Source organism: Calonectris borealis, chromosome 8, assembly GCF_964195595.1.
Source record: "Calonectris borealis chromosome 8, bCalBor7.hap1.2, whole genome shotgun sequence".
NCBI lineage: Eukaryota > Metazoa > Chordata > Aves > Procellariiformes > Procellariidae > Calonectris > Calonectris borealis.
The window spans coordinates 20,728,618-20,754,521 of record NC_134319.1 but is presented as its reverse complement, the minus strand read 5'-3'; the positions used below and the strand labels follow the sequence as shown (position 1 = coordinate 20,754,521).

The window sequence follows — 25,904 nt, the reverse complement described above, 5'->3', positions numbered from 1 at the left end:
AAAGATGCACTGAAGAACATAATGCTACAGTATCTACATCGAGGCGGGGAGGGGAAATGGGGGGAATCACCGTGATAATAGCATGACTAAAACACAGTGTTAGTATTAGTTCATTTACTAATCAAGTTACAGCCTTAAATATATAGTTAAAAAAATAATTAAAAAAAAAAAATCCGAAATCTAACCCTGAATATTCAATTCAGACTACCAAAAAAACACTGTTCCATAGCAGCCACTGCACTGATGTGAGCCCTCTTTGGCTCTCCACCAAGGAGAAGAAAAATCCCTTTTCCGTATTACATCAGTTGTCTACTTCTAAACAAAATCTCATCTCCACAAATGGCAATCAAAGCATTATTCTCCCATTTAAATAGGGTACTACAGTCTAAATGTAATTGGTACCTAAGCCATACAACATCCCTGTTGCACAGAGTTCCTTCAATTTAGCATAAATCAAGTTGTTGAAATTGAATGCTAAAGATTTGACAAAGCCTATAAATGGCCATTATCTAAACAACTTGGGTCCCTGGCATTTTTAGTTAGAAACTCCTATTTTATTAAACACAGAAATAGAAACCTATATATAAAAGCAACAGAATGAAGTGCAATGTACACAAGGCATACTGTAAGTCTGTGACATTCAATTGTTCAAGTTCTGAAGATTCAATACTCCCAAGTAGTTTTTGCAGAAAAACAGATCTTAAAGTTCAGCATAACTCCTAGCGAACAGTGAATAACTTAATTCCTGCTGATAACTATTTTTGAAAACATATTTTAATAAGATTTCATCCTAGAGGAGTTTTTCCCTGCACACAATTTTTTTTATTTTTCGAGAAATAAATAAGTACAACCTAAAGTGTTCTGAGGCCAAAAGTACATAATTTACTTTGAAAACATATGAAGCCTTTATTTTAAATGTGTACTTTTCCTTTACAATAACCTTCTTTCATATTCACACATTCTCCTAATATAGAAATGCAACTATGTAGCTATGGGCAAAGATTTTGCATACAATAAAAAGTTGCTTTCACCTATTATTTCCTGGAAATAAGGGGAAAAAATGTTAAAAAATCATCACAAGATGCTGATTATAAATCTCTGCATATCTGCAGTAGTGAAATAATTGATAAATAAACATCCTTTGTGCAGGTGTCAATCTCTGTTTCACAACTGTTGGTCAGTATACACCAACAACCAACTACAAAAAAAAAAGTGTAAATAGGCTTTCCTGAAACACTTATTTCATGCTCCAATACAATCAGTTTATACATTAAAGACAAGATGCTTACTAACAGTATTATTCATTGTTGTCGCTAATGTAGAAAGTACTTCTTGTTTCACATTAGCTAAATATATGACATTTAATGTTATCAACAAGTAGAACATAGGACATATATCCACACAGGAAGTATCTGAATAAGAGAAAGGCAATGGAATTATAAAGAGACCTAGTGTAAAATTGTGCATTACGACCAGACAGAAAGATTAAATATTGCAGTGGCTACCAAACACAATCATCTGCATAAAACAACCATCTAAGGAAACCACAAGACAACCACAAATTGGGAGGGTGTAACATAGATCATTGTGGTTTCGTTTCTGAGGTTCTTTCCTTAAATATATACACCCTGCCTGATGTCACAGATAGAATGCAGGAAGAGACGACCTTTGGTCTGATCCGGTGACAAACTCTTCCCACAGGTGCCAACAGGTTCCCAAAACAAGAAAAACAGGACCTTTGTTTTAGTACAGACATCTTCAAAAGTTCAAGCTAAAGATAAAATCTGGAATTTAAAATGTTTGAGAGAAAGAACAAAAAAGGAGATACTACACTCAAAAATAATATAAAAACATGAAGAATGTGAAGTTCTCTGACATCTGCATTTGTTAACCTTAAAATTAAAGGTTACATGTTCAGTGTTAATTATGCTCGTTTGGTCGCTGGGGGGGTTTTGTTGTTGTTTTGGGGCTGGGGGGGGAGTGTGTTCTGCAAGATTTCGTACTTCAAAGTACTTTACACCCCATTATCCTTGCCTTGCTGGGCCACTACTACATTGTAGAAGTCTTACCACTTGAAATAAAGCATTAACCAGTAGTAATAGGGGGGATTTTTACCATGGACATGGGCCATGTGCAAGGAAAACCTTGACCAATCAATAATAAAACTACCTCATAGTACAAAGAATACTGCCTATCAGGAATTTGAGCTTAAATAAGTAAACATGGTCAAGCAATTAAAAAATTAACTACACAGCTTTTAACTGGCACATCTGCACATAGGCTGCACCTCTGTTTCAAAACCCACTGAGCAAGTTTTCTAAGCAACTATGATAACACACTTACAATCTGGTATAGTGACTGTTCAATGTTGCACAGTCCAAAACTAATGCACTTCCCTTTGGCCTTTAAAATATTTAAGGGCTAGAGTGAAATGCAACTGAAGTGGAACAAAAATGAATTACCACGGCATAGTGACACAGACACAAATTAACTAAATTAATAATAATAGCCACATTTTGTTTCTCCCATCCTGAGGCTTTTTGAGGGGTTTGGTTTTTTGGGGTTTGTTTTTGTTTTCTTTTGGGTTTTTTTTAAGTTTCTTAATTTATTAAAAGATATATTGTTCAGGCATTCAGAGCACTAAAATTTAGTTGATGCACATGCCGATGTGTAACTCTAGAAAAATGTAAATTATAGTCTATTATTAAATTATGATACTTTCCAATCACATGTGCTGTATTTCAAATCTTTCCAATTACTATTAATTGTAATCAATTTGCAAACTTCAGAAATAAATTACCTATGTTTAGGCATCATTAATGTTAACTAATAACCAATTTTACTTTATGTGCCATCAAAAACAGCACATCTATGTTTATTTTCCAAGTTAAACGCAGTACTTGAAATATTGTTACCTTGTATGCCTCAGTGCTAAGTATTCTGTTAATACAATGAATTACCTACCGATGTCACTGCTAACATTTCCCGCTAATGAAGTAAAAACAAGATCAAGATTAATGGTATCGTTTAAAGATCCAGGAGTTTGGTTAGCTCAGTTGCAAAATGATTTTTGAAATGTTTTTACTAATTGAACTTAAACACACAAATGTGAACAATGAAATTGGTGGCAGCTAAGTAAAAAAACGTGCCAATTCTGCTGCAATCCCTTGTCTTTGACAAGCCAATTTTCATAACACTTTAACCAACATCTTTCACTTTTTATCTACATCCCTTAAAAATTTTAATTTTTTTGTGTGGATTTCAGCAATACAGTTCATGGCACGAGCATCTTCATACAACTTCCATTAAGAAGTCCTCCACCTGAAAAGAAAAAAGCCCCACAAGAAGTTTGGCATAAAAGTAACCCATCACAGAGGAAATGGCTTTTCTAGTTCTTAAACAGAAGGGACTTTTTTTCTTAGGTTTAAAAGCTGCAGAATAAGCAACTGCACTTACGTATTTACTGAACGTACAGCACTGAAAGGTGAAAAAAGTTATTTATGTACAATCATTTACAATGTGCATAACCAATGTCTTTAAAAACATCCAGAGTCAAAAATATTTTTTAAATATCCTGGCTTCAGCTCTGGTTTCTCAGAATCCTCTTACCAAATCGTATTTTAGTTTACCCAAACTGCCTTTCTAGTAATTTTCTGCTGTGCATCAACACGAAGAAAAATGAATTCACAGATCTTTTTGAGAGGGTTATGCTCTCCAAAGACATTGGAACCAAACAAGATTATGATAGAAAATAAGAATAGACTTTGACAATATTTTCAGAAAAGCTGAAGGAAAACACTAGTAGTAGTTCAAGCAGTAGAAGGCCTGTGGCCTGACAATACAACTTCAACATATCCATGTCAGCTGGTGCTAAAAAACTCAGAAACTTAAACATCTAACATCAAAAAGAGAACTTCTTAGAAAAGCTTAGATATTTGCTGACCTGGAACCTTACAAGCTGTACTCCCTTGCAACAAATTCTGATCTAGTAGATAGGATTCTTCCCTCAATGTTTACAGAATGATGTTCTGCCATACTGCTCAAACTAATTCAGGAAAAAAAGAAATTAGAATCATAGAATCATTAAGGTTGGAAAAGACCTCTAAGATCTTCGAGTCCGACCAATTCTTGCATATTTAAATATAAATACTTAACTGAAATGAAATTCCACAACAATAAGGACAGTAATCAAATTATGTCCAAAACAGAAAATACAAGGGTTCAGAATTAAGTGGTAAAAGAACTCACACAGAAGTCATCCTCAATATCCAAGCCTAACTTTCTTTTAAGGCTGTTCTTTTACAAAAGACACACACAGTACTAAGACAGTAACCTGACTTGTAGTGAATGTTAATATAACATACTGTCAATTTCCTTTCATCTGTGCAGTCTTGAAGATGGATACTGATGACAAAGCTGTTAGAAAATGCTCAAGGATCAAGCCTTTTGTTTTGAGCAACATCCTTTGGACAGCAGGCCAACATGCTAGTATTTGCCTTAATTCCATATTGTTTATCAAATTACCAGTGGTTCAAATAATCAGTAAGAATGCAAATCAAACATTTGCCCAACAATTTTGCAAGTTTCTTTCACAAAAAAATAGGGAGGGGTTCATATGTAAGACGCCCTACAGGGCAGAGAAAGCATGAATCTTTCATGCCTTTCTCTGACTAAGAAAGAATTAGAGCAAGAGTATTCATAAAAGCATTAAAATATTACAGTATTCTAACTGAATGGCAGCTGAATACCAAAAAAAGCTAATGGAACTGTTACCACCATAAAAGGGTAGGATGATCATTTTTAAAAACCTCATCTCCAATCTTACCCCTAAAGACACAGCCCCCAGTTCTACCAAAAACACCCACTTCCATGAACAGGTCATTTTTTTGACAACTTAGGCAATTTGGTTTAGGTTAATATTTCTATAGCAGAGGTTTAGAAAGAAATGACGCTGTGATTCACATCTTTTTGCTCTAAGTTTAGGCTTGCTAGGGCATTGCTAGTGACAACTGGTTTTTTGATTGTATATGTATACTTTTACCAATAAGGCTCAGAGGATTACAAAGACAAACTGCCTCTTTCTTCTGTTCATCTAGGAAAAGTATCATGGGATCAGATGTTGAAAATACCAAGGTCAAAAGCAGAATAGGTTTACTCCAGAAAACAATGACCAGGTCTCATAAAATCATGACACTTCCAAACTCTAAGAATGAAAGGGCAAGAACGAGTATTAATTTTGAGAGTTACAGAGTAGGCCGATTTCTACAACATGTCTCCTTTACAAAGAACTTAATCAATTATTACAGATTCTCTTAAGCCCCAGAAAATCTGAGGAAGATTCATCACTATCATGCCCTGGCTACAGCAAAAAAACTCTGTTCACAAAAGTTTTAAATTCTTCTAAAGAGAAAAGTAACAACAGTACTAAAGTAAAAGGAGGACATTAATTTGGACATAAAGAATACTTGAACTCATTTGGCTTCAGGAGATGGGTACAGAAAAATTAACATATGGGTTTCCATTTCAGATCTAATTACTTCTGAGTCTACAATCTGAACTTGTAAACTGTGCAAGTCTGGAAAAAAAACTTCCAGGCTCACAATAAGCAAGACAGCCATAGGAAGATATATTCAGAAATAACACTGAACTGTGGATTTAGCCTATTCTACAGATTTTTTAATGCTATATAACAAAGGCAGGCAGAAGAGAAATTTGAACACAGTCCCAAGAAACTGCTTAAAAACAAACAAAAAACCCAAACCAAACTAGTCCCCTTTCCACTGACCTCGATAGAGAATGGTTTGAATTATAATACTGCATTCAGATTGGGGTTTTTTGTTTGGGATTATCTTTCCACCAACCTCCTTTATATATTACACAATTAATATGAAAACTTTTATAACCGGCAACTGATACCACAGAAACCAGGCCACTACTCAGACCACTGTTCCTTGTTAATGAGATCGTTTCTGAGAAGTCATTTATGGTTCTGGATGCCTAGAGACATATCAAGAGGTCTTACTTGTATAAAATGTAAAGACTCAATTAATTTGAAAACTCTCTCACAATGCTTATTCTTTGGTAACAAAAAAACACCAAACCAAACAACAACACAAAATCCAAACCCTAAATCAGCTTAAAAAGGCAGGAAACAAAAACAAGGTGGGGAGGAGAATCTGTATTTGTTAAATACATCAAACTCCCAAGTCCACATAAGGGAATCAAAGCACCCTCTTCCATTTTAAGACCTTTTTGAGGAGAAAATAATTTCTAATTAAAGTTTGAGGCTTCTTAGACAAGCTCCTGTATTTTTTCTTCTGAAAACTCAAAATTATAATAATTATTTCAATTTTTTCCCCTTAGCTTTTAATTTTCTTTCCTTTGATAAATTAACTTGCGTTTAGTTTTCCTGAACTAAAAGTTTATCTGAAAATATATGGAAAATTTGGTAATATTCAGGACTTTATCCTGGTAACAGTGCTCTCCCTCCCCCTCCCACTGCCCAAATCCAAACCCTCACACATACAACCCAAACTCCTTTTCATTCTAGTTTCTCATTTAAGTAAAGCAAGCTGCTGAAGCACTAATATCCAGGACTGCAGAGGACATCAAGAAAAAGAAAACAAGAAGAGGGACCTCTTTCAGAACCAGAAAGAAGTAAGAAAAGCAGGGGAAATAAACAAATGTTCTGAGGTTCTAAAATGGCTATGAATGCACTACACTGCATTTTTCATCTATTCCAAAGATCCTCACCTTTGGTTATAGAACTGCCAACGCAGTTCTATAACCAGTTCTATTCTCTCTTCTGTTGCCATACTATCCCACATTGCACTGAATCTAGCAATTGTGCAGCCACCCGACTGATCAGTAAATTGCTCCAAGGGAAAACTACACTTTTTAGCAGTACAGTTTAATGCTCATTCTGCAAGTGTATGAGCACTCCAACATAGAGAGTGGAGCAGGAACATGTGGAGTTGGGTTTTTTTTTTCTGTTTGTGCTAAGGATGTAAGATGAGAAAGCACAGAACTACCCGTTCTGGCAACAGCTGCCACCACAGCACCCTAAATGTCATGTGAAATTGCACCCTGAATCCCAATCTTTTACTACTAGATTAAAAGGAAAGAGTCTGCTACTAATATCAGTGACTATACTGCTCAGCACATAAATACAGAAAAATTGATCACGCACTTTAAAGCAGTGAACCAGGCAACTGTTTGGAAAGCCCAGCAACGCTCTGATGCCATGAACAATTCCTCCACATCTCTGAGGAAAGAAACAAAAAAATGCCGGGGGGGGAAGGGGGGCAGAGAAAAAAGAGAAAAAGCAAGACCTCTGAAGTGAGCCCTCCAAGGGAACTCAATGCACATTCAACATGCAGAAGCAATAACTGCAATAGAAGGCATTTTAGTATGTGCCAATTCATGAAAAGCCCTTCCATCTAGCATTGCCAGAAATTTGACTAAAGAACAACCACGCTCACTTGCACTGACATTCTGAGATTCTACTGCTGCGATCTCAGACTGAAGTAGCAAAGTGAAGTTTCCTGCTTTAGCAGTCTAAACCAGAACACAGCAAAACTCTGTTTTCCTGAATCCATTCTATATTATGAAACTGGCACCGTGTTCTTCCCTGTAATGCCCAGACTCACAGATGTCTATGTGTGAAAAAGCTCATGTCATACAGCTGTTTACCTTTGCTTGGTAGTTCTGATTCCTTACTTTGAAGGCAGCTGTACAAGACAAGCATAATTTTTCTTCCCATCACCCACCAACAATTTAGTGTACAGACATCTGAAAGTTGCCTCTTGTTTAATAGGATTATTCTTCTCAGATACCCAAGGTTTGTGAGTATATACAAAGTCACTAGAATCTAATGCATGCCAACAGTTTATCCCTCTATAGCACAACGGATTCTTGTTTCAGTGTCTTCCCCTTGTAAACAGGAAATGAGTCCAAGTATAAATGACAGATTTCTCCTTTGAAAGGGCATCACTTACCAGTAACTACCATGCTGCTCATGTTAGAGTTCGGGCTATTGAGTACACTGCCTGAAAGAAGTTCGTCAGATCCTCTCTAAAAAGAAAGAGACAGTAAGAGATTTTTTTTCCTCTATTTTGTGATTTTTAAAGATGATATTAAAAATGTCAGTTTGACAGGGAAAACCTTTAGAGAAACTTAAGCAAGCATAACCAAACCTATTCAGATTTGGCAGACTTCCTCTATTCAGATAAGTGCAACAACTTGAAACCTAAGTAAAGCAGTATATTTACATGGCAATCTTTGAAATAAGAGCAGCTTAAGCACAGTTGTTTCATCCACCACTGAAATGTAGTCACCTCCAGATACAATGAGAACTGCTGAACAATAATTTTGTCCAGCATTTCAAGTTAAAATATTTATAATAATTAAATATATTTAGTCTATTTCAATACCATTTAAATTAAAATATTAATATTTTAATATACGCATATATTAAATTATTATATCTAGCTGAATCTACAAGGGAAATCTATACAAATAGAAATACGGAGTTTAGCTCAATTCTAACACCCCTATTAAAAAAAAAAAGAAAAAAAAAAGACTTGTCTTCATAGGAAATGATCAATTTTCATTTTGGGGACATCCATTTGTCCTGCAAAACACAATTTAGGGCAGGAAATTATATCTTCATTGTAAGTCTTAAAACATGACAAATATCAATTAAATGGTCTTTTTGAAATTTTTTTTTTTTGCAAAAATCAGAGGAGGGTTTATATTGAAAATGTATAAGATAATCTTTTCCTCTCAAATTATTTGCAAGATGGGCATTTGACATAGCTGAAGAGGCCTTTGCTTCTTTTCATGCCTTTTTTTTTTTTTCTTTTTTCTTTTATCCCCCTGGCCCCCTCCATCCCTCAAGACTTCACCTCTCAAAAAGCCCACAAAATATTTAGGTGATCTTTCATTAAAAAAAATTTTAAAAGGGAATAAACCTGACATCTTTAGAAGATTATCTTTAATTTCTTATTGGTTCTTTCCCCACTTCAGAAGTATTTCCCCAGCACCCTTAACACTAATTCAGGTCACTGCTAAAATGGAAATGAAGAAAGAAAACAGTTACTACCCATCTTTATAAAAATAACTGTTTTTAATTCTGTTGTGGAGTCTACAATAGAATCTCAAGAATAGTTAGTGAATATGTTTTACAGGGCACCTCAATACTGCATACTAAAATAACCCGAGGATATCACCTTTCTAGGCAGCACGATTGCAAGATGCATAAAATCAAACCTTTACCATTTTATCATAGTGCACTGTATGTGTGTCCATACACAGAACAGTATGTTAAAGTTTGTTTAATCCACATCTGAAATCCAGAAGCTCTTAAAAATAGTATATATGTGTATGCACACATAGAGCCATTAAAGTTTACTTAGTTTTCAGCATCAGCTCTGAAGAATCTTTATACAGTTTATTGAATACTCTAAGCTCGTAAGGGTACATAGCAATCAACAAAGCTGTGCCTATCAAATCAACAACAGATTTCCTTTAAAATTGAGTAATGCCTAATACCTAGATTAGGTAGGACCATGAGAAGGACCACATCTTGTCCTTCTCAATACAAAAACAGATCTGTAATCAGATATAACTAAGGAAAAATTTAGCTGGACAAAACTGAGAAACAAGTTAGAGAAGTTATGGAAACTCTCCATTATTCAAACCACATTGCTTTCTACTGTAAATATAATACACTAACTCAGGCACTCAGTATAAGTTGAAACATAAACATTCCTTCTTTCTCTTTAATGTTCTATTTTTCTACCGTAATATTTACATGGGTAGGATATTGCAAAGTTCAAGATTACTAGCAGTATTATCTCACTCAGTGATAACTGCAGTTATTTCTGCTCGCAGCTATCCATCCACCTTGCCTTGCTTGGAAGCCCTTGTCTGTAGCCTGGACAGCTCAACTGAATAGGCAGAAGTAGCACCAGAGACTGCATCAGTTCATAGTCAGGCATATTAAGATAATTTAGCAGCAATTTTTTTTTTCCTTAATATGCCAGGTGTTAATTTGTAACGGTACAGCAGTTACTATGTAAACAGCTGAAGCATCCCCAGTACCAAACGAACACTCTTCCCAAAATCTGCAGGAACTTTACAATTCTGAAATATCTCAAATTTGAGTTGTCTTCAGCTTCAAAAAGTTACTTACATCAGCAACTGCTGACTAGCAGAATGCAAGAGTGATTACATAAACTTCTGGTTCCTAGTAAATCAGGCTTTCAAAAAGCTGTTAATTTCTTAATCCACAGCAGAAAAATCCAAAAGGAGCACAAATTACTCAATAGAGTGGATATTCAGTTACTGTATTTGTGTTTCATTAACAGTTAAAAGAGTTTTCATTTTGAAACATATCATTTTGCATTACATGAATACATTCAGAGTCAATCACAAGATTTTGTTATTACACTTGAAAAAGTTTTAACAGTTTTGCTTCAGAAGAACAAGTAATTGTGAATTCCTAATATCGGCACGTATCATGAATTCTACATTTGTTTTATTCTCATAAATCAGTGTTTACAAGTCTGATTCACAGATGTACAGGTTTGTATATGGAATGTTCTTGCAGTTCACCATGAAGTCACAAATGTATAGCAAACGTCTGCTAATCATTCCCATACATACTTGCCAAGCTTTTGGTAAAAGAAAAAGGTATCTCTTACTGTGTGAGTAATCATCTTATTACATATACATGGTTATTTTTCCTTATTGGTTCTTAGGCAGCCTAGACACCTCTGCACTTCATTCAGTATGTAACTTTAAAACCACCTATGCAGCAAAAGACTTATGATGTACTTGGACACAGAGTGGCTAAATTACAAAATCAAAAGCAGTAACTGCCTGATAATTGTCATTTACTTCAAAAGGGTTATCTTAAGATGACAGTTGTCTAGTAAAGCAATTTAATATAGCATTTCAAGTAAACCAATGCGTACTCTTCGACCGGCACTACTATGTGACACAAGCACCTCCTGAATTACAGCATAGACATAAATACTTATTTTACTTACATTTACTCAGCAGAGATAAGACTTTATTCAATTTGTCATTTGGGGTGCTTGGCTTTGTTTTTACGTGCATCTTCTTTTAGAGGGTGCTAAGCCAAAAAGGACTGGCATTTTGCTCCAAGGCCAAAGCTCTTCATCACTCCGCTATCTCACACATGAATTTCAGAATTATAACCCATTTCCCAAGCATCTTGAACATTCGCTAGTCTTATTCTCAAGCACGTCAGTTCTGCTAGGCAAATCATGCAAAGCAAAGAAACCTTTAAACTAATTTAGGTAAATTCTATTGAATGTTTCAGAGATAAGGAAACTAAACTCAGATCTTTGAAGAACATAGCGAATCAGATTCAATGAAGAATGGAAGATCCAAGAGCAACGTTCACTTAACTCTTTTCCCCATCTGTGCAAACTGCTGTGTTCTAAAGAATCAAAGCAAGTTTGAGATTGTATAACAGGACTGAAGATCACAAACACATAGATCACAGAAATGTCCAAATCTAAGTTAAAATAACAAACAAACAAAAACCACCACAATGACTTTATTTCATCATAGACTGCAAAGTTCCTATAATAGCAACATGGTAGAGACTAACTGAATATCCATTTTAGCATGAAGGAAGGAGACTATAAAGGACAAAATAAGAAGTACAAACTGCTATTATACCATTTATAGGTCATCTTCTGACAGCTAGTCCTCAACAGCACAAGTTTTCAATGCCATATTTCTATTCCTACCAATGTCAAGAACATTTATCTATATTAATCTTCCATAAAAGCTAAACCACAAACTATTCAAATCAGAAATATCTAGAACGTTTCTTCATGAAACAAGCATCTGCCAAGATACTATTACACAAAATAAACAAGGGAATTGCCAAACTAACTTCTTGCAGTGAGTGAAGCTTAAATTTGTTGCAGCATCAATACCGTCCTTTCTATGAAGCCCATGCTACCACACCCTTGCCCCCACCTCTGCATTTCCATCTGTGGTGTGAAAACAGCATGTTAATGTATGCTTCAGCCAATGGAATTACGTAAAACTGACATGTAGGATCACTTTCAGAAAAAGATAAAAAATATACCAACTTGGACTTTGAATACGTATTTCAGAGAAACTTAAAAATTATATATACAAAAATTATTTTATATACTGTAAATTGAAGATACCACTTCGATATTTCACTTAATTTCTGTAAGTGAACACAGTTATTGCATATACTGTCTCTTCTACAATTTACAAAATCAATTATACAAAGAGAAAGAAAAAGCTCCTAGCTTAGCACATTAATCTCCTAGCTCCTTGCTTTAACAGTCACAGCTAACTCAGAATCCCTCACTACACAAGCTGGATTTACATAGCAGGATTTCAAATTCCCCTCCCCCCACCATAACAGACTACTATAAAGCTTCATGCTATCACAGGTTATATTAAGTAGCTATGTAATTTCAGGAAGTCATTACAGTCATACTATCCTTCCAGGCTAATCTAAAATATACTCCTTAGAAGTCTTTGCCAACTGTTTTCCTCACATTCCAGATAGGGCTTTAAATATTTCAAACATTCCTCAGTTTATTACACCCAAGGTAAAAAAAACAGCCAAAGAGTAACAACTTTGGCTTGAGAGTTACCAAAGAGGTTTAGTCTTTTAAGCATCAAAGTACTTTTTGACAACTATTTATGAAAGAGAAACATTATCGGCTCTTTTCCCAATAATTCAGGGCTATGGAGACTCTGATCGGAAGTTATGGCTGAACCTAACATAACAGAGTGTATTGCAGAAGACTTATTAGAAACATGTGTAGATGCACTACAATACTACAAGAACACTAAACCAATACTACAAGAAACAGTAAACAAGTGACAAAACTGTACTTTTTAAAAAGTCAACAGCACCATCTAAAATAATTTCTTAAATTCCCACTAGAAAAGATAAAGAATACACTCAAAGATACTGAAAAATACATTTTCTGATAAATCCTCCCATTTGTGGTATTCGAGTGTGCTGATATTACAAACCTCTCTCAAGAACAGGACGCTTTTGCCCCCCTCCACTTCCCTCTCTCCCCCCCTCCTCACCCAGATGAAAGAAAAGAGGAGAACTTTAGCTGTACTGCGCATTTACCACAGTCATTCTCAGCCTACAGGCATGAATTTCCCAAGGGGTATGACAAGCCAGGAGACAGATCTCATGATTTAAAGAAATCCAACAGCATTGTAAAACACTTCATTTCTAACAACATCTGGGAACAATTTAAAAGAAAAAGCCAGAAACCTGACGGTATGGGAGAAGAATAAAAGCATATGAGAATTCCAACCCAGACATTAAACATTCCCCTCTAACAGATACACACTTGTAAACACACCGCTTCAATATTCAATGTCTGAATTAACTTTGGGGACTCGATGTTGGAAACAACAGGACAACACACTTAAACCCCCCAAACACAGCATTTATAAACTTCGTTCAGTTTACATGTGATGGATCAGAATTTAATGAATGCTTCATTTTTAACAGGATACATTTTTAATGAAACACTGCTCTTTAGTGAAGAAGAAGTATTTGATCCGCCTTATGCTCTGACTAGATGCACTACTGTAAAACATGTAATTCAAATTACCTAATTAATAGACTGTTACGCCTCTCATACGTACAGGATCACAGAAGACTCATTCAGGACAGGACAAGCCAAGTCCAAATATACAATCCAAAAGAAATTCCATGCAGGTTCACAGGTATTTTACAAAGCATACAGTTTAAACTGTAAGCTTGTTATCACTTCATCACAATCTTACATACAAGGAGTACGTCTACTTGATTTTTTTTTTAAAAGACTACACTATTTAACTATATTAACATGAAGTCTTATCAAATAATGCCATGAACTCCATGGGTGCTTAATAACTCACTTATAACACCACTTGCTTTTAATTCAGTATGAAGTTAACTGGATATAATATGACCACCTTTCCATACTTACTCTCTATATTCTCTTTTTTCCCCACTTCAATTCTTTTTCATGCTGTCCTCAACCAACCATATATTGTTTATATATCCTAACAACTAACTTCACTATTTTTACACTCGTATTTTTTCAGTAAGGAAGGATCTAGGAGAAAATTAAGCCTTTATTCTTTTTTTCTTGCAACATGGTATATGCCATGTACATAATTTATGAAAACACACGAAGTTTGTAGAAATTGAGAGTGACCGACCAAGGGAATATGAAAAGTCTTTTAAGACTGAAAGGAGACAAGTCTCAATTCCTCTGAAAAGCCTCCAGGTTCTCAAAATACAATGTGGAAAAGAGTCAAATTTCTCAAAGCATCTGAAGATCAAGATGAACTATTAAACCAGAAAGCTGAAGAGTAAAGAATCAAATCTCCACTTAAACCACGCCACCCAGCGTCATTTGGAAACCCTCAAACTTTCAATTGTAATGAAAGACTGCAGGCAAGAGTCTTGTCCAACACCAGTCGACGCTTCAAACATCTAGGAGGAAGTACACAAACAAGGTAATTTATCCCAGCATTTCAGACTTTCTATTGCACTTTTCATAGAATCACAGAATAGTTTGGGTTGGAAGGGACCTTTACAGGTCATCTAGTCCAACTCCCTTGCTGTGGGCAGGGACATCTTCAACCAGATCAGGTTGCTCAGAGCCCCGTCCAACCTGACCTTGAATGGTTCCAGGGATGAGGCATCTCTGGGCAACCTGTTCCAGTGTTTCACCACCCTCATTGTAAAAAATTTCTTCCTTATATCTAGTCTCAATCTACCCTCTTTTAGCTTAAAACCATTACCCCTTGTCCTGTCGCAACAGGCCCTGCTAAAAAGTCTGTCCAAATCTTTCTTATAAGCCCCGTTTAAGTACTGAAAGGCTGCAATAAGGTCTCCCCAAAGCCTTCTCCTCTCCAGGCTGAACAACCCCAACTCTCTCAGCCTTTCTTCATAGGACAGGCGTTCCAATCCCCTGATCATTTTCGTGGGCCTCCTCTGGACCGCTCCAACAGGTCCATGTCTCTCCTGTGCTGAGGGTTCCAGGGCTGGACGCAGTACTCCAGGTGGGGTCTCACCAGGGCAGAGTAGAGGGGCTGGCCTTCTGGGCTGCGAGCGCACATTGTTGGCTGATGTCTAGCTTTTCATCCACCGTATCCCCAAGTCCTTCTCAGCAGGGCTGCTCTCATTCCCTTCATCCCCCAGCCTGTATTGATACCAGGGGTTGCCCTGACCCAGGTGCAGGACCCTGCACTTGGCCTTGTTGAACCTCATGAGGTTCACACGGGCCCACTTCTCGAACTTGTCCAGGTCCCTCTAGATGGCATCCCGTCCCTCAGGCGTGTCGACCACACCACTCAGCTTGGAGTCGTCTGCAGACCTGCTGAGGGTGCACTCGATCCCACTGTCTATGTCTTTGATGAAGATATTAAACAGCGGTCCCAATACAGACCTCTGCGGGACACCACTCGTCCCCGATCTCCATCTGGACATTGAGCCGTTGACCACTACCCTCTGGATCCAACCAATTCCTCACCCACCGGACAGTCCACCCATCAAATCCATATCTCTCCAGTTTAGAGAGAAGGATGTTGTGGGGGACCGTGTCAAAGGCCTTACAAAGGTCCAGACAGACGACATCTGTAGCTCTTCCCATGTCCGCTGATGTAGTCACTCCATCATAGAAGGCCACTAGGTTGGTCAGGCAGGACTTGCCCTTGGTGAAGCCGAGCTGGCTGTCTCGAATCACACCCCTGTCCTCCATGTGCCTTAGCATAGCTTCCAGGAGGATCTGTTCCATGATCTTCCTAGGCACAGAGGTGAGACTGACTGGCCTGTAGTTCCCCAGGTCTTCCTTTTTTCCCTTTTTAAAAATGGGGGTTATGTTTCCCCTTTTCCAGTCAGTGGGAAAGAAAGTGTTACTCTGAAGCAGCTGTACATAACTGGTAGTAAATTAGAATAGGTAAGAACAACTCGCTAGAGCTACTACCTGGATGTTTTCTTAGCTTTCTGGTTAGAGGATGATGGCACCTAGACGTACAGATTTGGTCCTTCAGTAGCAGTTTCTACATCTCAAAATAAGATCCACAAGGAAGGCATTTTTACTTGATTCTCTGCTATTTTGCAATAAATTAGAAGTGCTAGTGCTATCTTGTCTATAACTCAATACTCATGTTACACATTCATAGAAAAACTGATTTTATGAAAAGCTAAAAATGGCTGTATGTTCTTGCAGCTATAAAAAACACCCAAACCCCTAAATCAAACATCACAGTCCCATTAACAGCTTGTGAAACCACAACCTCATTTGAACCAACTACCACCAAAAGCAACAGTCCTACCTTTTCCCTGGCCCCAGAAACTTGTTCCTATTCTGTCCTCCCCAATTCTATACAGCTACAAGCATTTATGCAACCACACGCTTTGGTACAAATCTGACTAAAAAGATGTAACTCACTGTGTCAGCTTAGCTTTATCCTGGTTAAGTTCCCAAGAGAGGTTTGTGAAATGGCTACCCAAACATTTGTTGCACAAGTATTACAGTGATAGAGAAAACTGGAATGCAGCTTGATTTGCTTGTGAAAACATGGCCCAAAGCTCTAAGAAATGGGAAAGGTATTTTCATGCTGGTATTGGCTCATAGTTTTCAGATGGTGCAAGTGATCACATTTCTCTTCCTACAACCCCCTCAATTAAGATGCAAATATAGGTGTTCTGTTACAAATGAAAAATAGGTGATTTCCAATTAGCGACAGACATCAAAACATATCAAATAGGTATACTAAGCCTTCCTTACATTGATGCATACTTGCTACAGAGCACAAACTAATTTTCAACATTTCTCCTTTCTCTCCGTTTTCAGCTCTCCTTATTTTCCCACATATATTACGGTGGCAGAATGAGCACTAAGAAAAAAAACAAAGTTACAAAGAAAAAAGAATTGCAGTAGGCTGTTCTGGGAATAAATATGAAAGTCATTTCAAACAGGGTCAATTTACAGAAGTTACTGTTAAAAAGAGAGCAGATGTCTTTCATTGTAAGAAGTTATTTTTTTGGCACCAAGGAAATGTTCCCCATACCACTGCTGAGAAGACAAATCCAGATGCCAGTGCTAAACTTCTGAACATGGTCACACTTCATGCTTACTTCACTGCTAGAATGTTCTGCACATTTTTTGCTGTCTACTGTTGCTATGACTAAGTATTATTGAACACAAAAGTTGATTTAAAAACATTATCCTAGCTAAAAATTAAAACAGTTCCTCCAATTCACAAACAACCCATTTTTCTCATATCACTGCCCTTAGCAGACTCTTTGTCTAATCTACTAGCAATCTACCAGCAATTATATTAGACATGCAAAGATAGCTCAAAACTATCATTCTGATATTTTAAATACAATAAAACAGACCATCACATGGCATTTATCTGTATGAATGCGTCCAACAGTTTTTTATCCTACCACTCCCTTCCTTTTATATAAGTATCTAGAATGACGACAGTGAAGGCAAATTAGATTTCAGAAAAAGAAGAAGCAGCTGACAGGAAAAAGCTATTTAAATACATTTTCTCATTTCTGAAGTTTAGGCTAAACTTATCTTCTGACAACTTGCTAGAATTTCTAACTGATTTTTTTCAACACATATTTTCATTATACAGTGTACAGTTCAAATAAAAAGTCACAATATATCTACAATATTTGTTTCCACCACAAGGAAACTCTCAAGTTATTAGTAGCGAAAAAGTGTCAGTGTTCTATAACTTTTTAAGTGAAGAGATTACCCCTCAGAACTTGAGTTATTAAAAAAGAGTGGACAATGCCTCAAGAGTACTTACAAACACTGCTACTTTGTGCTCTCTTCCTTTTCTCCATAAGCTCATACCTCTTCTGCTTTTAGCTACTGCCCTTCCCCCACACTACTGTATTCCCCCATGTTAAATTTCAGCAACTAGGAAAAAGGGGGACTTTGTGGCACATTACTGTTTGGAAAATTATTAGAAAGTACTAGGACAGTGCTTCTTAGCATGTTCTACCCAACCCTAACATAACCAACTAAATACACACCAAGAATGCCCTCTTTTCTTAAGCATACTGCAAAGGCTAATGCGCTGACTTTTGGGGAAAAAGGCCATTCCCACATCTTTAAACATTACAAAACTATGTTTACATGAATATATGAGTTTACCCTCCTAGGTATAACTGGGGCTGTCCACAATTGGCAGCTGAAGCTCAGTTTTTGGCCAGTGTAGCCCAAAGCAGTGTCAACATCGTCACAAATTCCCAAATGCTTTGTACCAAATAACACATCCATGAAGGAATGACTGCTTCTTTTCTCCCATCAGGTAGAAGTACACCTCAGCCATTCTGAAATGTGCAATGCACATACACAAAATGAGTCACTCAATTGTTCAGGCCCCACTTACTGCACAGCTACGCATGCCATCCAGGAGAAAGACGACACATTAGACTGAAGTGGCACATACTGAAATACAGTAAAAGAGAACTATGCTCTTCAATATGCACCATAAGTTCACCTAAGTTATTCCCTGCACCTGTGTGATGTATATTCGTTACATCACATTTTATATCCCTCCGAAGATTCTTTTAATTACTCCAGAGAAAAGATACATTATATATTTCATACATTCACTTCAACAGTTGAAAAAGGCTCTATCACTCCAAGTGCCAAATCAGTTTACATATCCAGATTAAACCATAACTGTAAAGAGAACACAAGACAACATTTCAAACTACAGTTATTAGATTCTGATACTCAAATCTATATAGCCAGTGAGCAATGAGAAGTTTGAGACTAGAAGCTAACTAGCAGGCCATTTCATTTTTAGTGACTAAGGACATCATGTAATAAGAACACAGCAACTGAGACGTACCTTTTTAAAACAAAAAAGCAAACATTTTATGTAATATGGCAATTTTTAAAACCATGCATGAAGAAATCTATACATTTAAAATATATAGAATTTCTTCAAGAAACTGAAAATTAAAAAAAAAAAAAATCTATGAACTATGTAATATAATATCATTACCGGAATCCTTAGCTCTGTTCTATTCAAAAATACTTTACACAAACTTCTTATATACAATGGGAGTTCACAAAGTAACATCAGAGCTAAAGTTCACTCTTTTTGTATTATTTTGTAAATTGTAACGTAAGGGGTGAACTGTGTGCAGAGTGACATTTCCTTGCCTCCAGGAATTCTAGGTAAGCAAAACAAGACATTGCAGGCCAAATCAAATCCGAATTATTTCATATGTACTTACAAGATGACTGGGTTTTGACATGTTCTAACGCTTTCAGAAATTAAAGCACACTGCTCCTCTGACAGATTTTAGCTGGGAAGCATGCTCCCACCGCATATTTTGAGTTGCGCAAATCCCCATATTTACTCTATGTAAACCAAGTTTTCAAACAGTATTTGTCATTTTTTCCACCTCCATTTGGAGTTTTATGTTTTCCTCGGCTTTTGGTCTTAATTTTTGGTGACTCAATAAGTAAATAAAATCAAGATTGAACATTCGACAGTTTAATGAACAAAAATGTTTTAAATCAAATCCAAGCATACAGCACAAGTAAATGGTAATAGCTTCAAATTTAGCAGCCTCGTTAGCAGGTAACTCTGAGACTATAAAACTGTTAATAAAACATTATAAGCAAGTATTCTTTTTACTTTTTACTTGCCTTGCCCACATGCAGTCCCCAAAGCTCAAAAGCCCTTTTTAAAATCAAAGACAATTCCCAGATTACAGTAGTTAACTTCTACTATTACTCTTTCACAAATGGGTTTAAAAATATAACTAACATGTTCACTTTTCTATTTAAGAGAGAAACCAGCCAGACCAGTTAATAATTTTCCAATTTGCATCGACATGACCGATGATGATAAAATAAAGCAAATTTTCCAAACAGAAGGATCGTATGTCACAATCCCGGTCATACGTCACAAACCCTTTCTCCAAGTGTAATTGAATAACTGACCAGCATATATACAGTAGGTGCAAAATCTCAAGAAAGCATCAAGTCAAACAACTATCCTGGAAAAGTTGATTTCACACAGGTAAATCCCTGCCCACTTCCAACGGCTATCCAGTCACAATAGAAGTGTCAAAAGAGCATTAAAAATGCTGATGCAACTCCCTGGACTCAAAACTTGCTCCCTACACATTCCCAAAGCACTACAAAGAAAAGATAACAGCCAAGGAAAGGCCAGATGAATGTTCCCAGATGTTTATATACCACCTATAGGTAAAGCATTCCTCAACTTTAAAACATCAGTTCAGCAAGAGCAACAAACAGTCACCAGAAAACATACAGGACAAGTATTTCACATGGCCTTCCACAAAACATGACTGAAGCTAGCATTAGACTGCTACCCAAACCACATATAGCAATTAGTAAGAAATTCCTTTTTCCATTCTTATTAGTATCTTGAGATAATTACAGAAGCTCCAGAATACAATCCAGTTTACTCCTCCCATAATTAACAGATTTCTTCAGAAAACTGTCATCCTTTTTATTTATTCCCGCTATTTCTGTGCACAAATGCATTGTTTCCTTTTAAAATCCAGAGTTACAAGGTAAAGAGCATACCTTTTTGACACTTCTGTGCCTTTCCTTGTATTTATTTTAATCACTATCTCTGATACACCTGTCTTGCCTTCTTTCTTATATTATATTCATAATATAACTTCTACAATCAACAGAAAGAAGCATTTATGTCATCTGAAGTATCTTTATTTCATTGTCTGGCTAGTATCTGAAAATATGGTTCCAGAATTGCACTACACACAACATATTTCATGAACGCTCAAATTCTCATAAGATTCTAAGTCACTCATAGTTAAGAATGAAAGGAATACTGAATCCATTTACTTCTCCTGAAGTAAGAATGTCAGAATTTAAGGTTCAAGCAATATGTGGTCTACCTGACATTGCTTCTTCATTAGACATGATTGAGGGCAATTTATAAATTGTTTTGCCCCAAAGCTATTCACGTGGGGCAGTTTACTTCTGAAAGACTTGAACTTCCTTTAGTATTCCTCCAAACTATTAAATACATTCCTGAAGTTTTAATCAACACTTTGTCCTCCCAGAGGAGGACAACAGAGGCAGGCAACAGAGAAACAATCATGCCAGTTTGTATTTCTGATTGGGATTAGCTCCCACAGAAGTACTTTAATAACTACACTTTCCTCTTGATTCAGAGAGTCATTTTAAGCTTGCCTCCAACACTGCATGAACATGTGGAGCCAGATGGGTCCAGAATCTATATAACTCACTTCTTACAGCTCCTCCTAGAAGCAAGCTTGCTCAGAAATATAATACAGGTACATCTGACAGAATAGCTGCTGTATCTACAGGCTAGCTGTGTTATATAAGAGCTAGCCCAAATCCAGCAGGACCAATACTGAATCTGAGCCAAAGAGCTTTACTAGACAAAACCTGGCTTACCAAGCAGTTAACACAGATCAGCTTCAGGTGAAAAGGCAGCTACGTAGTATAGCTACAAAGTCCCTGGACAAATGTGGAGACTTAACTAGAAAATTTCTACACTTCTACCACTGAAATAGAATTGGTTGCATGCATTCATTAACATAATCTAAAGTTCCCTTGTCCCATATATCTTTGCATTCTCATTATTTCTCAGTCTGCTTCTATGAAGTACTGATCTAATTCCTGCAACAGATTTGAACACAAAAGTGAAATAAATAGTAAATTAACAATCATTTGGAAGCTCCTCCCTTGTTATAACAAATATGATAAATTCATAACTGAACTTGAAAAATAAAAAGTAAAGCAAAGCAAATGCCCACTTCTCTGTCTACATAACAAATTCTACCTCGCATATTTTTGTGTCCTATTACAGACAGTCACTTCTTTTTTAACTTCAGTGGTAACTGTTTTGAAAAAAGGATGGGACGGGGGGAGAGAAGAAAACATGTCTTTTATAGTCTCCATGCAACAATGAGAAAGTGTTGTTTTGAAAAAAATCTGCAAAATTAAGCTTTAAAATAAGAAGCTGACACCACTACATTAATCTAGAACCACTGTTTACAGTTCAGTGCCTAGAAAAGTCTTTCACATAAAGCCTCCAATTTACCTCTAGGGATTTTTGGTTAATAAAGCATGTACTGCTGACTAAATATCAGCTGACAATGACTAGTTAAAATCTTACAACTTGAAATTACTGATACTCAAAGTAGTTTATTTTGTATCAACAATTTGCCCCCTTATTTGCTAAGTGTACATCCTACCTTCACACCAACTGCAACATCAGTGACAATGCTGTAAAAGAAGAAAAAAAGAACACAAGTCAACCAATTTATCCTCATAAAACCAACTTTTCAATGTATTGCAATGCCAAAATAATGAGGAATAGAAATAGCCAACAACTTCCCCAATTAAAAAAAATGTTCAAAGAACACTCAGGACTGAGGGGAAGTAAAAAAAAGAAACCTACAAAAGCCACTGAGCTCCCCCAGTTTATAGGTTTCTCCAAAAGAGTCCAAAGTTTCAAGTAAACATTACTCCAAAGCAGCACTGACAGGAAATTTATTTAGGAAACTCGGTTTTCTGGACTATATGAGATCATAGGGTGAAAATAAAAGAATTTAAATATAAGTACAGAACTTTTCTCAGACACCCCTACTAACTAGACAGCTAGTTCAGCAACACAGCCTACCCTACAGATCATCTTACAGCAGAAAGCAATGAACACATTTTTTGAAATTAGCTTAAAAAAAAGAATGCATTGGCAGGTACACCTATATGAAATTTAATAAAATTTAATGAGGTACACCTATATGAAACTCTGCAACAGGTATGTCAAGGTACATCTTTTTCTTAGAGGTTGTGAGATCATAACTCACAGTGTGCAACACAATCCCAAAAGAAACTTAAGTCCCCACCAGAAAAAATGAAAGCAAAACATGAATATGTGAAAGCATTCCACAATGTAATACTCATTAATGACAAGACTTTCTTAGACAGGATTCGTAACTCCCAACATTATAATCACAACTAACCATAAAAAGCCTTTAGAACTCTCACAGTTGAAAGGTTATATGCTTAAAGCATACCAAAAAGATAGCTTCTCTGTTTGAAGCAGAGTAAACAACTTAATAGGAAATTTGGAAGCTGGAAGATGTTGTATTCACAGTGACGAAGGCTACAACCACTAGCCTCATTTTCCAGGTCCAACAAAAAGAGAAGGCCTTGTGTATAGGGACTGCCCACCCCAGCTCCCGGCCAGGACCGACGGCCCTCGCTGTCCACTATGGCTGACTCCTTCAAAACCTTCCCTTCTTCGGCTTTTACAGCCAGCCTCCAGCATACACAAAGGCATCTTTCTACCTGGGGACGGGGGGAAGCCAGAGGGCTTATTAGGCAGTTTCTGAAAACAAAAGAGCTCGACATCTGGCTCCAGCTGGTATTGCTCCTCCCCTCCAGCCAGCTCCAAAACAAACCCGAGCCCTACAGATCGCCCCTCCTCACCCCACGGCTGGGGGGGGGAGAGAAGGCACAGGCGGGGGAGAAGAAGAGAACAAGAGGCTCTGGAGGGGACGGATGGGGGTAGATCGCGCTCCCTCTTTACAGCGAGATCCGGCGTCTCGGGCACTACACTAATTAAGGGGCGGCCCAAAGCTCTCGGCAATTTAAACGGAAGACCCTACCGAGGGGCCCGCGTTACGGAGAGGCTGAGTCCCCTCTATCTCCCCCACTCCGTACTGGGCCTCAGGCTTCAGCTGTCCCACGACGGGAAGCCCGCCTGTCCCCACTGCCGCGGGGGCAGCGGCCGCTCCCCACACCCTCAGAGACGCCCGCCCGCAGCCGCGGCGAGGAGCGAGCCCCCAGCAGTGGGACAGGTCCCACCACCGACCGGCGGCACAATCGCGGCAGTGCCTTCGCCCCCCCCGCCCCGGCCATTACTCACCCGTCCATCGCCGAGCAGGACAAAGCGCGGACAAGCGGGACAGACAGCCGCGCAGGCAACGCGTACGGGGAGACTGTGAGAAAATGGCGGCCTGGCCTGCACGAAAACCGCCGAATGTTGCCGAGTGCCGGATTCCGCTCCTCGTCCCTCGCCACTACAGAGCATGCGCCAGCCCACTGGGCATGCGCCGTCGGCGCCGCTGAAGTTCTTGCCATCAGCTGCCCGGGCCGAGCCGGCTCGTGAGGCGGCGCGAGCCTGCCCCGCCTGGGGCGGGAAGCGGGGAGGGGGAAGGGGAGCGCGGCGGGGCGCGATCGTGGGTTCCTCACGCGGCGGCGCCCGCCGTGCGGCGAGGCGGGGGCTCCCGCTTCTCCTGCCTCAACTGCACCGCTTCACGAGTGTTTCTGTGTGTGCGAGGGAGAGAGGTCGCCTCAGAGGAGCTCGGCTCACGGTCCTGGCCGGGGAGAGCGCCCGAGGCCGCTGGCGGCTGTGGGGGCGGGCCCGCTCCGCGGGCTGCTTAGTCCATCGGCGGTCTCTGCCGCCCCGCCCGGGGCCGCAACTGACCCGCCGGACCGCACTTGTTGCGCGGAGAGACTTTCCGCACTTGGTGCCAGCAGTTCCCAGCGCCGGGAGCCTGTCCCTTCTTGTCACGGAGGACGTTCAGAGAGGCCGCGCCGGGCCCGGGCACCCCCGCGCAGCCCGCCCCTTCAGAGGGCCCAGCCCTGACAGGGAGCCCTGTCCTGATCGCTCGGTGCCTTCGGCTACACAGTAATTTATAAGGAAACAACCTGTTGACTACATAGCTGACCACTAATGCTGTTTCAAAAAATAATTAAGATGAACGTACAAATTAACTATTGCAGTGAGTTAGGCTGTTTCTTCACAGAGATTGGTGTAGCTGTGGTTCTCTGGTATGGTAAACTACCATATCAGGATACAAACTCTTTGCTGTACTTGGCCATTAGGAAATATGCTTCCCCGCCCCCCCATTATTTTTTGCCAGGTCTTAATATTTCATCACAAATCTTACAATGTTTGGTACAGAGTTTCTAGAAAGAGCTGTTCATGGGACAATCCTGGATTGCATTCAAACAAAAAGTCAAACTAAAGATTTTGTACCTATGAAGGAAAATTTGAAAATGTCATCCAAATGTTCCTAAAAGATCCAAACCCAGAAGGATACTAAAAAGTATTCAAAACATCTTCTGTATTTTCTATATCTTGATCTGGCAATACTGGTTTCAAAAATACATCTTGAGGAGGTAGCCCATTACTTGATTGCACTTTAATTTTTTCAGATTAGTGTAAGTCCCTTGGAGTCCATCACTGAAACTATTGCAATGAAGCCTGATAAAGAATTTAAGAGCCAAAAAACTATGCATATCTCCATAACTAGAAAATTTTCACTATGCTTTACTACCCCTGTCTTACCCTCCTAACTGACTCCATGAGTAGCCCAGTAACTAACTTAACAATTAGGAGCACATGCAAATTCTCATTCTACTCTGTGACTTTTTGTTGTTCTGTTCTGGAAAAGTCACTCTGGTTCTCTGCAGCAATCAATTTACTAGGTGGAAAATAACTAATATTGCTTCTCCCAAATGCCAATATCGTTTGGATATCTGCAACTACCTTCTCTCTCAGCGACTGTCTTCAGCACCCATCACTGAGCACTTGACTAAATGATTTGTTATTCTCATTCTTATAAAATCCCTCTTAAACATTTCATTTGCTTCGATTGTATATAAAGTTCATCATGCCAAATGCTATTCTTCACTTCTTTGCTTTCAACATTATTACATTTTAAAAAAAAAGGTATCTGGTTGTAGCATTCTTTACTGATTGCATGTGTTGAAGAAGTACTATGCTTGAAAGTAACATCAAGGACTTCAGAGATTTAGAATTGC

At 38.2% G+C, this 25,904-nt stretch overlaps 1 protein-coding gene across 10 annotated transcripts in view; it reads right to left on the bottom strand.

Annotated features, from left to right (window-relative positions):
- The window catches only part of PTBP2 (polypyrimidine tract binding protein 2), a 54,589-nt gene extending 30,391 nt beyond the window's left edge, over nucleotides 1–24,198 (bottom strand). For 3 of the 10 annotated variants that reach the window (XM_075156356.1, XM_075156357.1, XM_075156358.1), the window contains exons 1-2: nucleotides 24,001–24,169; nucleotides 7,998–8,073 (exon numbers count right to left, since the gene is read on the bottom strand). In XM_075156356.1, the coding sequence (XP_075012457.1) occupies nucleotides 7,998–8,073; nucleotides 24,001–24,165 (241 nt within the window). In that variant the 5' untranslated portion in view covers nucleotides 24,166–24,169. Of the gene's footprint in view, nucleotides 1–1,666; nucleotides 3,322–7,997; nucleotides 8,074–22,321; nucleotides 22,353–24,000 lie in introns of those variants that run through there. The other 7 variants (XM_075156355.1, XM_075156359.1, XM_075156360.1 and 4 more) reach the window with 7 other exon arrangements.
- Between the last annotated feature and the right edge of the window lie 1,706 nt (nucleotides 24,199–25,904).